The sequence below is a fragment of the Salvelinus alpinus genome, chromosome 30, assembly GCF_045679555.1.
Source record: "Salvelinus alpinus chromosome 30, SLU_Salpinus.1, whole genome shotgun sequence".
In the NCBI taxonomy this organism is placed as follows: Eukaryota; Metazoa; Chordata; class Actinopteri; order Salmoniformes; family Salmonidae; genus Salvelinus; species Salvelinus alpinus.
Window position 1 is genome coordinate 19,042,839 of NC_092115.1, and position 16,757 is coordinate 19,059,595.

General features: G+C 40.5%; 1 protein-coding gene across 2 annotated transcripts in view; it reads left to right on the forward strand.

The window, feature by feature from the left end:
• The window catches only part of LOC139559605 (thymocyte selection-associated high mobility group box protein TOX-like), a 91,410-nt gene that overhangs the window by 50,057 nt on the left and 24,596 nt on the right, over positions 1-16,757 (forward strand). For both annotated transcript variants that reach the window (XM_071375750.1, XM_071375748.1), the window contains exons 3-4: positions 3,362-3,469; positions 14,217-14,462. In XM_071375750.1, coding sequence (XP_071231851.1) covers positions 3,362-3,469; positions 14,217-14,462 — 354 coding nt within the window. The remainder of the gene's footprint in view (positions 1-3,361; positions 3,470-14,216; positions 14,463-16,757) is intronic.

The following is a 16,757-nucleotide window of genomic DNA, read 5'->3' on the forward strand; positions in this document are numbered from 1 at the left end:
TGCTTCCTCTTTCAAAATATCATTTGGTGAATCATGGGTTACTTTGTCATTTGTAACAAGTTTCAGTAAATTCTTTTTTTTTGGTAGCATTTCTATGTTGAAGATTTAAAAAAGTCCCCATATTCCATCCAGTTCACTTAATTTTTTATAATATATTACACTTGAGTGACTGGCAGACCACTCTAGTCCACTTATATCCTAGGGCCTTTGAGAGATTGGGACCCATTCTTTATAAAGAGCACACAGTGCCACCCACAGAACAGAAGCAGATTAACTGACAAAAGCATTTCCAACGCCCTCACCTCCATTGTAATGTATACAGTTATTTAAAAATATATATCTTTATTTATTTCCACAATTAAATAATAATATGTGTAATAATGTTGGCAGTTCATACAAAGGATTGGCATTTCAAAATTACATTTTTGGCAAACAATTATTGTGATTCAACCTGTATTGTCCCTAACATCCTTACCCCATATCAACAGATGTGGGATACATACACACACACACACACACACACACACACACACACACACACACACACACACACACACACACACACACACACACACACACACACACACACACACACACACACACACACACACACACACACACACACACACACACACACTCCCCACCTTTCCCCCACAAACAACCACAAGCTCAGATGTTCAACAGCTGTTCCATCCCCGAGCCCAACTCAAGAGAAGACTTTTGTAGCTATTTGAGAAGGCATGCAAAATTGAGCAAGATTGGTTAATCAAATCTCCCTAATGTCCCCAAAGTCCTAGCTGAAGGCGCTCAGATACCCCCCCACCCTGAAACACACACTGGTCCCCTGTTATGACCATTTTCCCAAGCATCTCTGTGCAGTCAGACCTTTTTATTATTTTGTGCCACCAGGGCCGATTGTCCGAGTCTGATTGTCCGAGTGTGACCCCTTCCTCATGGGTTACTGCAGCTAGTTCCATCAGCTTTTTACCAAAACAGAAGCGGGGAGATGCTTTGTTAGTGTTTCAGTTAAGGACTCTAGCTTTAAGGGACATAACACAATCAAATATTTCTAAAGAATTGTATGTTCCTGAGGCAGTCATCATGGCCAGATGAAAATATTATTTAATGTTGTTTTAATTTCACCTTTATTGTGTTTTTGTTCAAACACAGTGTTCCTGTCTGTAGGAAATGGGTAATTAACTTACTTTATTAATTAACTAAAGGCTTTATGTTAATTAGCCATAGCTTCCCTCCCTTCCCTTAGTCTCGGGGCTGTAGGGTGATGGAGCTAACGAATTGGAGACTGTACCCATGCATTTTCAAGGGATGATTGTGCAGTCTAACAACAAGTTGCGCTATGCTATATCACTCAATATGAATGTTATTCAAGAACATTATACCAATAATTAATTTACAACAATGACAAATTGTTCCATTAAAGCTCAACTTCTTCAATCCCATATTTACTGTCTGCAAATGGGTCAATCTCACTGAAAGGAATGGTAATTTAGCTAATAAGCCTCATATGTAGCAACACATATTCTATTGCTTACGTTGCAGTTAACCCTTTTTCACTTGGTTTCATTTCTTGTCATTACGAAGTAGAAGTGTCATGAATTAGTTATACAACAGAAAATTACGTTTATCCAAAAAATAAACATTTCGGTCAGGCTCCTAAAATATTGGTCTGGGGAACGATTGTTTTTGGTTTCTGTTCTGACTCATATAAATGTGTGAAAGTGTCGTTTCAGAGCAATTCACACCCTTTGCACGCATATATGAAACTGTCTTCACCTTCACTATAGTCAGAAACACATCTACTGAGGTGTGCACTTGGTACTTGTGTGCCTGGTACTTTTTGTCTTTTTTTCTCTAATGTTTTTCATAGTCATGTTATCAGAGTAATATGCTGAAGTCAATCACCACAATATCTTACAAAACTATCTCAGTCAGTGTGAATAATTAATGAAAATGAATGATGGCTGTATACATCTGTTATGGCCCACCATTGCTATGCCATTCTACATCAGCAATTTGCGTAATTTCTATCAATTGTGATTGGACATCATTTAATCTACTGCATGCCACTCACACAGTCTCCCAACGGTTATTTTATTTACTGAAAATATTGATACTGGTTTACTTAGAATCCTTTCATTAGGACTGTGGTAAAACTTAGAGGAAAACCCGCTTCATTCAGTCTTCTGAAAACCTAATTATATAATAGTTTTATTTTTCAGCGGGACAATTACACAAATCTTAATGCTAAAAAAACCCCAGAATGGCTTTCCAAGAGGTGTTGTGTTTCTTTAGTGGTCCAGATGTGTTGAGTGATCCTGAGTGGTCCAGTCGCAGTCCTGACTTAAATTTGCTTGAAAATCAGAGACAATGTTTGAATATTGCTATCCATCTATGATTCCCAACCAAATTTACTGAGTTTGAGCAATTTTGACAAAAACAATGGATATATGTTGCCCTAAGAGTTGTGCAAAGTTGGTAGAATCTTATTTAAAATAATTCACAGCTGTAATGGCTGCCAAAGGTGCTTCACCCATATATTTACCTCTGGGGTGTGAAGACATACAGATGTAGGATCTTAATTTGGTCACCCTTTTGGTGGAGAACTTTCCTGCAAAGCAAGTGTAAAATGTTTAGTGGATTTGAGGTTTAAAAAGGCTTCTGAAGTTTGTAATTTCCACTTTGACATTTCAGACCTGATTTTCCCTAAGAAATATATCAACCCATACAAAAATGTCCATGAATTATAATCCACACAGTAATTCACATTCCCTGTTGTATGTCTTTTTTATGGGGTACACGTCATAAAAACTAAATTCAAAAGTTTGTTTTATTAAATTAGGAATTTCAAATGTCATGGTATATCCTTGTGTGTAGCAATGTCATCTAGATAATGTAATTTGATTTAAAAAGCCTTTTCATTGTTAAAATCGCAAGTGATCGTGTAAGTCGCCAAATTGCTAAATAAGCATTGCTAAATGACTAAAATGTAAAAATGATCAAATAGTAATGTCCATTCGGATACTTGAATATTCGATTAACCGTGCCCATCATCCCTAATTTCTGCAATAGTAAATGTCTTACCATTCAGGTCTCTTGAAAAATATCTCAATGAGGCTAACCTGTATATATGATGGTTAGGTAAAGCATCCTGATTGTCCAGAGAACATGTTTGTCATTGTTCTCTAGAAGCTAATCTAAGGTTAGTTTTACGTTCCCACCCAGATGGTTAATGGCCTAGTTTGAGGATGCTGCGCTGATCCAAGATCTGTGCCTAAGGGTTCTTCCTTCCATCCTTCTATGACCCTGTGGTGACCCTTGAACTTTCTGTTCCCTCTGGTAGTTCCGTGTGCCTCCCAACCCCCACCAGACGCATCTCAGCGCCAAACAGACTGGACCCCTGTGGAAACGAGATGGCCCCGCTCACTCCGATGGACCCCGGCTACCCTGGGTAAATACACAACAACAAATTCACCACCAGTGGGTTTCAGGGCTCAGACACAAGGCAGGCACTTGTCAGTTGATGAAAGTTCAAATCCTCACTCATATAAAAAGAAAGACTACACACTTCGATCTAATCTCTCCAAAGTGTGTTTGTTATGACAACGTTTCGACCCAGGCCTGCATCATACTGCAAATCAAAATCCCTTATTACTTTACTTTGGCATATTGATGATTTTATTTATTTATTTATTTTATTTTACCGTTATTTTACCAGGTAAGTTGACTGAGAACACGTTCTCATTTGCAGCAACGACCTGGCAGGTGATGAAGTTTAAGAGTTATTCATTATGAAAGATACTGTAATTCACACACACACACACACACACACACACACACACACACACACACACACACACACACACACACACACACACACACACACACACACACACACACACACACACACACACACACACACACACACACACACACACACACACACACACACACACACACACACACACACACACACACACACACACACAGTACCTTTGCACAATGCTTTTTTCTACACCCACTCTCTTTCCCTCAATACTCCCCCTTCTCCCAGTCTGTCCATCCATATGTCTGTTTTTCCCTTCCTTCCTTTCTCATCTCTCTTTCCTTTACACGCAGACTCACATCACACACATACTGTTTACACACACACACACACACACACACACACACACACACACTGTTTACACACACACACACACACACACACACACACACACACACACACACACACACACACACACACACACACACACACACACACACACACAGACACACACACACACACACACACACACACACACACACACACACACATACCTGATCCACACCTTTGGGATCAGGTAATTTGTTTTATTGGCAGCAACAGTTCTGTTCACCTTGAACATCTCGGCAGCAGACAGGGTTAAGCAACTGCTCTCAGCGCTGCTCTCAAACAGGCGAGGCAGAAAAACAACACAGAATAGAGTATAAAGCCCTAACATCTATCCGAGTCTAAAATCAAAGGTGTTATAGAGTTATGACTCAAACACATTTCAATGTAGAATCCAAAATGTTTGAATGTTTGAAACCCTGTCCCAGCACTAGGTACAGTATGTTTGATGTCCCCTTAATTGGTTCAGTAGGTGTTGGGTGGATTTCTTCTTATTGTGAAACCTGAACTAGTCTCACATCTTTTAGGTCTGTGCTCGGTAGTATTTGGTGAGAGTATTATAGAAGGAAAAATAGAGAGGCAGAAAGAAGTTGTTTCATTATTAATTGCGTTGGCAACATTGCAGCTCGCAGATTGTCATGCCAATAAATCATATTTGAATGTGAATTGAAAGGGAGGGGGACTGTTTCATATGGAAGCTTTTTATGCTGTTGAGGCAAAATGATCTCATTTTGTTAAAACAATAAATATTGAGTATTTAATTTGTATTTATTTGTTGCTTTTTAGTCCATGTTGATTATTTTACTCAGGCTTATCTTAGACAAATCTAAAATAGCTATTTTCATTTGTTTTTTTGTATTTATCTCAACTTTTATCTCAAACAATGAAACAGTTGATCCCTGATAAACAAAAAAAATCTGTAATAAGAGAGTACCTTTCCAGATTGGGCCAATGGTTTATGGGTAGGTCAAGTGATGAGTGGAACATTTTTAGGCAAAATAAAACAAGAATTATTCATCATAAAAACTGTATGTGTAGGCGGTGTGGGGGCCTTAACTTGGTTGGAGGGAATTCCCCATCTCCCACCCCTCTACCACACACTACATCTTACAGCATTCATAATGATGTGTTAACTAGATATGAGTGAAATGAAAGGAGAGAAATATCTCAATATGATCAAATTATTTTGAAGATGGCTGGTCTGCACTGCACCCATCAGTTGTTACACATTTTCAAATAGAAAAACCATTTCATAATTTGATGTTGGTTGAAGTTGACTTATAAGTCATTAGTCTTTTTTTCCAACTAAGGTGAAGGCTCTGAAAACTGTTGCTAATCATTGTCATTCTAGAGGCTAATGTTAGGAGAACATTTTCATTTGAATGGTGCATTTGTAATAAGAATACAATATATTTGAATGGGGTTAATCAAAATAGGCCCACTAGCAGGCATTTGCATAGTTCTGAGCAGAAAGGGACTTACCATTGTTCTCAACTGAAAGGGACAATGGGCGATTGAAGAGAATGACAGAAAGAAGAAAATCTAATTTATTCAGGACAAGGCTTGATATTAGAAAATATGCTCACGAGGCAATGTGCCTTTGTTTCTAAAGGACAAATGAATGGCAGCATGAAAAACAACTACTTTGTAATAAGACCTTCAGATAATGTTAGTTTAAAAACTGTTTTACTTTAGGGTGCTAATTATCACAAGTAGGGTTGCAAAGGGTCAGAAACTTTTTGGTAAATTTCCGGAATGTTTCCGGATATTTTCCATGTGAAGTTAAGCCCAGGAATTTGGGGAATTTTGCTTAAATTCATCAAAAAATGTAGCTTATAACAGTGAACCTTTTTTTGTGGGATACACATAAGGCAATTCTAGGTCTTGTGGCATATTTTGTTTAAACTATCCCCAATTCAATGGAATTGCAACCCTCTGCATGCACAGTTCATGCTTCCATCACCTGTGCAGTGCACTCTTCTATCGCATGTAAAGCTGATTCTCAAGATCTTGCACACTAATGAGATGCTATTGAGGCCACACTACTACACTGTCTGAGCCAAGGACTACATGCTTTCTGGTAAGTTTTGATTACAGTACTGGGTGGGGTGAATATATTTTATATGACATACATTATTTTTTGTTAACTAGTAAATAATTTATAACTTGTTAACAGTTTCTGCTACCATGTGGGTTTTAGCTTGCTTGAGCCTGCTAACTGAGGAGTGTTAATTCACCTGTTTCCATACATGTTTCATTTCAAAACATTTATCTTACACAGGAGTTATTTAATCTAACTGCTTAACTATTTATCTGTACATGCAATTGTATTTGGGGTTTTTTACAAAAAAAATCTCAATCTTTACAGGAAAACGCCACGGGCACTATCTAATGTGTGGAGACATTTCACTGCAGCTAATGTTATATGTGAATCATATGTGAAGAATGCAACAAAGATGCAGAATCATCTGGCCAAGTGCATAAAGTTCCCTCAGCTCTCACAACAAGCAACCTTTGAGACAAAAGTCCCTCTACTTCTATTTGAGGTGAAAATTATGAATCAGACACCTTATTGATAGCAACAGCTCATGGTCCTCCTGGAATCAGAAGTTATTTTGGCTCAATGGAGGAACGTAGTCAGAGAAATGCTGATGAATGTTTTGCTCGAGCTGTGTATGCAACTGGTTCACATCTGATGCTCATAGGAAATGTGTATTGGAAGAGATTTTTGAATGTTCTTCACTCAGCATACACCCCTCCAACCAGACATGCTTTATCTACTCATTTGCTGGATGCAGAGTTCAACAGAGTTCAAGTGAAGGTCAAGCAAATCATAGAGAAAGCAGACTGTATTGCAAACATCTCTGATGGGTGGTCGAATGTTCGTGGGCAAGGAATAATTAACTACATCACCTCCACCCCTCGACCAATATTCTACAAGAGCACAGACACAAGGGACAACAGACACACCGGTCTCTACATTGCAGATGAGCTGAAGGCAGTCATCAATGACCTTGGACCACAAAAGGTATTTTCACTCGTGACAGACAATGCTGCGAACACGAAGGCTGCGTGGTCTAAAGTGGAGGAGTCCTACCCTCCAATCAAACCCATTGGCTGTGCTGCTCAAGTATTGAATCTGCTCCCCAAGGACATCATGGCACTGAAAACAATGGTTACACTCTACAAGAAAGCCAAGGAAATGGTTAGGTATGTAAAGGGTCATCAAGTTATAGCAGCAATCTACCTCACCAAGCAAAGTGAGAAGAATAAGAGCACCACATTGAAGCTGCCCAGCAACACCCATTTGGGTGGTGTTGTCATCATTTTTGTCTCCTGGAGGGGAAGGAGTCGCTCCAAGAAATGGCCATATCACAGTCTGCCGATATGGACAGCCCCATCAAGAGGATCCTCCTGGATGATGTATTTTGGGAGAGAGTGGTAAGCAGCGTGAAACTCCTAAAACCTATAGCAGTAACCATTGCACGGATTGAGGGAGACAATGCCATCCTGTCTGATGTTCAGACTTTGCTTGCAGATGTAAGAGAAGAAATCCATACTACCCTGCCCACTTCACTGTTGCTCCAAGCAGAGGAAACTGCAGTTCTGAAATACATCAAAAAGCGTGAAGACTTCTGCCTGAAGCCCATACACGCCGCAGCGTACATGTTGGACCCCAAGTATGCTGGCAAGAGCATCCTGTCTGGTGCAGAGATCAACAAGGCCTATGGTGTCATTACTGCTGTGTCTCGCCACCTTGGCCTGGATGAGGGCAAGGTTCTTGGCAGTCTGGTGAAGTACACTTCCAAGCAAGGGCTTTGGGATGGAGATGCAATATGGCAGTCGTGCCAACATATCTCATCAGCCACCTGGTGGAAGGGACTTTGTGGATCTGAGGCTCTTTCCCCTGTTTCCCCCATCATCCTCCAGATCCCACCAACATCAGCCGCCTCAGAGCACAACTGGTCCTTGTTTGGGAACACACACACCAAAGCACGCAACAGGCTGACCAATACAAGGGTTAAAAATTGGTGGCTGTCCGGGCAAATTTGAGGCTTTCTGAGCCTGACAACGAGCCATCCTCAACCAGGTTGGAAAGTGACAGTGAAGATGAGGCCTCAGAGTCGGATGTTTAAGAGGTGGACATTGAGGAGGTCCAGGGAGAAGACATGGATGCCTGAGAGGAAGACAACCAAAGCGTTAGTTTCTAGACTCATCATTTTACAGATGTATGTTGAAAACGTTATTGGGAGATGCGATGGATCTTTGGGGATCTTTTCAATATTCCCTTTATTTTGTTGTTCAGTGTAATCATCCCATGTGAAGAGTCAACTCATTTAATTAAAGTTAAATTCGTAACTAAATTGTTTTTTAAATTTCTATTGGAAGGATTTAATCGTTTGCAATTATGTCTACTTATGATATGTCACGCCCTGATCTGTTTCACCTGTCCTCCACCCACCTCCAGGTGGCGCCCATCTTCCCAATTATCCCTTGTGTATTTATACCTGTGTTCTCTGTCTGTTTGTTGCCAGTTTGTCTTGTTTGTTCAAGCTTGCCAGCATTTTCCTGTCAGCTCCTATCTTTCCCAGCCTCTCTTTTCTTGTCCTCCTTGTTTTTGACCTTTGCCTGTCGTGACCCTGTACCCACCCGCCTGACCTCTCTGCCTGTCTCTGACCCTGAGCCTGCCTCCTGTCCTGTACCTTTGCTCCACCTCTGGATTGCTGAACTCTGCCTGACCCTGAGTCTGCCTGCCATCCTGTACCTTTGCCTTACCCTAGATTATCAACCCCTGCCTGCCTTGACCTGTCTTGGCCTGCCCCTGTTTCTACAATAAACATTGTTACTTTGACAGTCTGCATCTGGGTCTTACCTTGATTCCTGATATGATAAGGTTAAAGGTTTATGTTTCTGTCTCCATATGATATGGTAAATATATCCAATGCAAAAAACATCTACATTTAAATGGTATTAATATTCATTAGCATATATTTCCATTAATTCCCATATATTCCCATTAATTCCCATATATTCCCGTTAATTCACACGGAAAGTTTCCACCTCTGAATATTCCCCAAAATGTGTACCCCTAATCACAAGGCTACTGCTGTGTGGGCATACTGTATCTTTACTGTAGGGTTCTTAACTTAATTAACACCTTCTTGACTACAAAAAATTCGAAGAGCCTTTTTTGCCGCTTTTGTAACACTAAAAGGTACAATATGTTACTTATCTTTCTATTTTTATTCACTGCAGATGGTGTAGATGTGTTAGAAAGTGAGGACAACATGAAACAACACACTGTGTTTGTCTTCATCATAGTCTCCGAGATCAAATAGACTGAACAGTAACAAGTGTCGCTGTATTGACATCTTACCCCCTGATGCTGTGACCCTGTGTAACGGTACTCGTCCTCGTCTGATGATGAGTATGAAAGATCGGACCAATGTGCAGCGTGGTAATTGTCAATTTTTATGAAATCCAACTGAACATGAACACTGAATGACAAAACAACAAAAGAGAATGAACGAGACTGAAACAGTTCTGTATGGAAAAAACACAGACACAGAAAACAACTACCCACAACCCATAGTGGGAAAACAGGCTACCTAAGTATGATTCTCAATCAGAGACAATGATCGACAGCTGCCTCTGATTGAGAACCATACCAGGCCAAACACAGAAATACAAAACCTAGACTACAAAACATAGAATGCCCACCCCAACTCACGCCCTGACCAAACTAAATAAAGACATAACAAAGGAACTAAGGTCAGAACGTGACACCCTGGACATCCAATTCCTCACCTTTATTACAGATGATGAAGTCACTAATAGACAGGATGATTTATAACAGGGATGAGCAACTGGCGGCCCCGGCTCCACTTTTGTAGACTTTTTAATTTCCCAATAAAACATTTTAAAATGTTGGAACTCAGTTGGGGTTTCAACTTACTGTTGAGACTTAGAATAGTAATTTGGTTGGGGGGTGGGCCTCCAACGAAATTTCACTTGGGCCCCCCAAAAGGCTAGGGCCGGCTCTGACCGGATGTGTGGGTATGGATGTGGGTAAAGAGTTCAGATTTTTTGTGGCCCCCACACCCATCAAAGTTGCCCATCCCTGATTTACAGGTTTACAATACAGCACATCTCTTTCTCTCTGTCTGTCTCTCTCTCTATCCATTGATGGTTTGTCTCTCTTCTCTCCTCTTGATCACGTGGTAACCATCCCTCTCATGTTACACATGTAACATTGCTGTGTGTCTGGCCTCGACTCAAGTTCTCCCATGACTCTCTTCAGTGTGAGTTAATAGAAAGCCAGAGTAGATGGGTGCATACTGTATATTGAGTGTTTTTCTAGGAGGGCCACAGAGTTTAAAAACAACAACTACATTAGAACTCTGCACAGGAAGTTAGTTATGTAACTGTCATTTTTGTTGTTGTTATGTAATTATCAATGTTTTATGTCCATACTTTGAAACGCCTTTGACACAACATTGACTTGGCCTTTTAAGTCCCAATGTAAGGTCTGTCTGTAGGCCTATGTATAGAGAAGTAATAAGCAAAACAAAATAATTTGTCAAATTTGAAGCAATATCAATATCATCAAGTACCCCAGGCAACAACCATTATGACAATCTTTTTTTTTTTATGACAGCAAAATCATTTTGCGTTCCTGAAAACCTTACTGTATGAATTGTGCCAACATATTTTCTACCAACCAACCAACTTCGACATCTGTGAGAGGAAACACAATCAAATATGCAAATGAATGCAAAATGTTGGCTTTTAGCAGAGAGAGAGCGAGACAGAGAGAGAGAGAGAGAGAGAGAGAGCTGAAGGAAGCTCATTAAAACGATTATTACCGTCTTTTAAAAGAACAGTTGGGCTGGTATTTCAGTAGAGATGGGTTTTGGAACTGATTCTCTGCCTAATTGCCTGGAGTTGGCTGTCTGTCAGCTCCATTTTGTTTTCAGCAAATAAAAGCTGTAAATTAGTGGTAATGAAAATCTTGGAGGGAATCAACGAGGAGGTAGTAGAGGCAGAATGTAACTCCTGAGCCCTCTGATGAAACTGGGAAAAAGACACTTCTGGGGTAGAGAGAAAAATAAAACATTTTAACTTGTATCAGAAGTGTGATTTGTTGTGCTGTCGTCTTTTGGAAAGCTTCACCGAGTAAAAATAAATTGTGCGCGTCTAATTGATCAAGAGCAAGTTGATGTGTTGAATAGTTATTTTTCTCTTTATGGAAATGCTTCCTATTTCAGAGCTGTATAGATCAGAGGACGTTGATGGGAGGAGCTATAGGAGGACGGGCTCATTAATGGCAGGAATGGAATGAATGGAACGGTATCAAACACATCAAACATATGGAAACCATGTTTTACTCCGTTCCATTTACTCCACTCTAGCCATTACAATGAACCCATCCTCTTATAGCTCCTCCCACTAGCCTCCACTGGTACAGATGTAGACCTTAACACACATTTTCCTGTTGATTCGAGGTGAGTGCAGTTTTTTGCAGTGTTTACAGAATAATTTATGGTTGCTTCAGATTTTTACTGCCTTTCATCTACCTTGCCTGCTATACATTTTTCGAGCTAAAAAGGGGTCCAAAGAGATTGAGAGGGAGACAGATCATCCTGCACAGCCAAGTGGAACTGACTGTGGAGACGCATAAAATAAGCCTTTTAATTAGACGTTAATGAGCAACTTTTTTACATACATTTACATACCCTCAAACCCCCTTTTATTTAGCCTGAATCATTCAAAAACATGCCTAATGCATTTACATACCCTCAAACCCCCTTTTATTTAGCCTGAATCATTCAAAAACATGCCTAATGCATTTACACACATTTGTTTACATGTGAAATGAACTTACAGTGGGGAGAACAAGTATTTGATACACTGCCGATTTTGCAGGTTTTCCTACTTACAAAGCATGTAGAGGTCTGTAATTTTTATCATAGGTACACTTCAACTATGAGAGACGGAATCTAAAACAAAAATCCAGAAAATCACATTGTATGATTTTTAAGTAATTAATTTGCATTTTATTGCATGACATAAGTATTTGATACATCAGAAAAGCAGAACTTAATATTTGGTACAGAAACCTTTGTTTGCAATTACAGAGATCATACGTTTCCTGTAGTTCTTGACTAGGTTTGCACACACTGCAGCAGGGATTTTGGCCCACTCCTCCCTACAGATCTTCTCCAGATCCTTCAGGTTTCAGGGCTGTCGCTGGGCAATACGGACTTTCAGCTCCCTCCAAAGATTTTCTATTGGGTTCAGGTCTGGAGACTGGCTAGGCCACTCCAGGACCTTGAGATGCTTCTTACGGAGCCACTCCTTAGTTGCCATGGCTGTGTGCTTCGTGTCGTTGTCATGCTGGAAGACCCAGCCACGACCCATCTTCAATGCTCTTACTGAGGGAAGGAGGTTGTTGGCCAAGATCTCGCGATACATGGCCCCATCCATCCTCCCCTCAATACGGTGCAGTCGTCCTGTCCCCTTTGCAGAAAAGCATCCCCAAAGAATGATGTTTCCACCTCCATGCTTCACGGTTGGGATGGTGTTCTTGGGGTTGTACTCATACTTCTTCTTCCTCCAAACACGGCGAGTGGAGTTAGACCAAAAAGCTCTATTTTTGTCTCATCAGACCACATGACCTTCTCCCATTCCTCCTCTGGATCATCCAGATGGTCATTGGCAAACTTCAGACGGGCCTGGACATGCACTGGCTTAAGCAGGGGGACCTTGCGTGCGCTGCAGGATTTTAATCCATGACGGCGTAGTGTGTTACTAATGGTTTTCTTTGAGACTGTGGTCCCAGCTCTCTTCAGGTCATTGACCAGGTCCTGCCGTGTAGTTCTGGGCTGATCCCTCACCTTCCTCATGATCATTGATGCCCCACGAGGTGAAATCTTGCATGGAGCCCCAGACCGAGGGTGATTGACCGTCATCTTGAACTTCTTCCATTTTCTAATAATTGCGCCAACAGTTGTTTCCTTCTCACCAAGCTGCTTGCCTATTGTCCTGTAGCCCATCCCAGCCTTGTGCAGGTCTACAATTTTATCCCTGATGTCCTTACACAGCTCTCTGGTCTTGGCCATTGTGGAGAGGTTGGAATCTGTTTGATTGAGTGTGTGGACAGGTGTCTTTTATACAGGTAACGAGTTCAAACAGGTGCAGTTAATACAGGTAATGAGTGGAGAACAGGAGGGCTTCTTAAAGAAAAACTAACAGGTCTGTGAGAGCCGGAATTCTTACTGGTTGGTAGGTGATCAAATACTTATGTCATGCAATAAAATGCAAATTAATTATTTAAAAATCATACAATGTGATTTTCTGGATTTTTGTTTTAGATTCCGTCTCTCACAGTTGAAGTGTACCTATGATAAAAATGACAGACCTCTACATGCTTTGTAAGTAGGAAAACCTGCAAAATCGGCAGTGTATCAAATACTTGTTCTCCCCACTGTATATGTTTCCTATGTGTAGTTGATCATGTATGCATGAATTAAGTCAAGTCATCGTGATTGCATTAACGATGATGATTAATCCTCATTGTTTGGTATTGTTGATCATAAGAATCGTTCAAGGCAGTGTACATCATTAATCCTAATTGCCTTCTAATAATATAACTAATTTAGGAGGTATTTACAGAAGTCCCACTGCAGTCTTAATAAAGACTCATGGAACTATAGTAGTCTATTAATGACTACTATAATTATCTGATTCCATCTGCATGTTCTGCATCGCAGTGCTGTAGCTGAGCTGTAATATAATACTGTAGTAATAATGAATTGGATTGATTTTCAGATGCTCGAAGAGCTTTACATTGTACAGGGAAACTCACCTACTCCACTACTACCAATGTGTAGCATCCACCTCTACTGTGCTCTTAGGCCTAATGTGTTTGAGTGCTCAGTTTGGTTGGACTTGCATCCACTAAAACATTTATCCTAAATGATAATATTGTTATATTATTATTTCTCTAACATATTCTGTTTCTTCCGCTCCTCTTATGTTGCAGTCCTACCCAGTGCCCAGTTTGGGGGATGAAGACTTCAACATTCCCCCCATCACACCTCCCACCATCCCAGAACACATGCTGCACCCCCACCTACCAGAGTCAGAGTCTGGCTCCTACCACCCGCTGGCTCCCGTTCACTCCCAGAGTGGCCTACACCCCTTCCACCTGCAGGGAATGGACATGATGGGCCAGGATGGAGGGCTGTTGAGCCAAAATGGCAGCCTGATGTCCAGCACCCTGTCTGTGGTGAGTCTAGCCTGATGCCACTAGCAAGCAGTGTGCGATTTTCTGCTCTGGAGGGCAGCTGTGGGTGCAGGCATATGTTCCATCCCAGCAACAACACACCTGATCCAAGTAATCGAGGGCTTGACGAGTGGTTGGTTGGTTCAATCAGGTGTGTTGGTGCTGGGATAGAACAAAATCCTGGACACCCCATTGGGTCTCCGCTGTACTAATGGATGATCCAGTTGTTTTTAGATGGTTGATGGGGAGTTTTCCCCTGATATTTATTCACTAGAAATCGAAAACAATCTGGTGGGGTGACATTCAGAAGAAATACACTTAATGCAAGTCTTCACTTTTCAAAAAGTGAAGAAACGAAACTTAAACTTTTAGATTTGTCTTTCCTTGCAGAAACCTCACAATGTGATAGGTGTCATGACTAACCGTGGTTAACTACTCTGCATAGGTATTGGAGATCATCTCCCATTCTTGTCAAAGTGAAACTTCTCACCTCCCGCTCTCAGCCATTATTCTTTCTGCCTTTGGCCATGTTCACCATATTCAATATTATGCGTCATCAGCACCTCCACCACTGAGGAGCTACATGGTTTCACCGTATGCGGTCTACATGGTCTATGATTTTCCCTAGTGCATATTTATTTCCATTAATCATGACCTGTGTAACTGTGTGTGTTTAGCCCCCGGGTTCTACTAGCCAGGGATATTGAACCTCATAGCCCCACTCTTAAACCATATAACCCAATTTCCCTTTTCAATGTGGGACTTCATGATTTCCAAGGCTGGACATATCAGCTTATTTTCCACTTTAGGCCAAACATCTTGGCTACGACCATATTATGTTTCACATTCACTAAGTAGCTAAAACATCTTGGCTACGACCATATTATGTTTCACATTCACTAAGTAGCTAAAACATCTTGGCTACGACCATATTATGTTTCACATTCACTAAGTAGCTAAAACATCTTGGCTACGACCATATTATGTTTCACATTCACTAAGTAGCTAAAACATCTTGGCTACGACCATATTATGTTTCACATTCACTAAGTAGCTAAAACATCTTGGCTACGACCATATTATGTTTCACATTCACTAAGTAGCTAAAACATCTTGGCTACGACCATATTATGTTTCACATTCACTAAGTAGCTAAAACATCTTGGCTACGACCATATTATGTTTCACATTCACTAAGTAGCTAAAACATCTTGGCTACGACCATATTATGTTTCACATTCACTAAGTAGCTAAAACATCTTGGCTACGATCATATTATGTTTCACATTCACTAAGTAGCTAAAACATCTTGGCTCGAATCCCCGAGCTGACAAGGTAAAAATCTGTCGTTCTGCCCCTGAACAAGGCAGTTAACCCACTGTTCTTAGGCCGTCATTGAAAATAAGAATTTGTTCTAGTTCTTGCCTAGTTAACTAAAGGTCAAATAAAAAAATATTATGTTTCACATTCACTAAGTAACTTAAACATTAGAGTTTTCTATTGCTCAACATTCGTAAATTGTTGTTGTTGTTTTTTGCAAGAAGGGAAAAGGAGCTGGGTTGGATGACCTGCTGGCTGAAAGACTCCCCAGATTGACAAAGGGTATTTTGTTCCCATTCACCTTAATGTTCTCACAGAACATCCATTTAGAGTGGCTATGAATTATGGTTGCCAGGCAACGAGGCTGAGAGCTTGTTGCCGCGGCAAGGAATGAAAGAGGCTGGACTGATGGAACCATGTCTTCTATACGTTTAGCCTTCATTCTCTCAGTCTCTGGCCATATTGTTATTAACCACCGATAGGGGATTATAATCAACTCCATTTGAGTAAGTGTTCGATTAATAGGGAAATTGTCGAAGAGAAATTCAGTTCTGGGATGTGATTTTTTTCACAGAAACTGAGGATAGAAGCAGTGTATCTTTTAACCTTTTTAATTGAGAAGATATATTTTTTAAATGATGTAGGTCTAGATAAGTAGTTTACTTTTTCCTTCATTTAAAATGTACTAAGCAGAGGGGGGAGATGGTGGGATGCTGTAAAAAGAATAATTCCTGATATGTCACATAGCCAGTCATGAGCCCAACTACCCCAATCTCTTTTATATAAAAAAAACTAAACATCTAGCTTTTTACCAGCATTCCACTACCGCCAATTTCCTGTTCGTAATGCACTAGTTTGCATTTCCCCCCCAATGAAATCCACCCACGTTATTGATACCATAAGGTAGGATTGTTAGTCAGACAAAGATAAAAGAATCTTTGGTATCCATTCATATTAGTGTCATAATGATGACCTGGC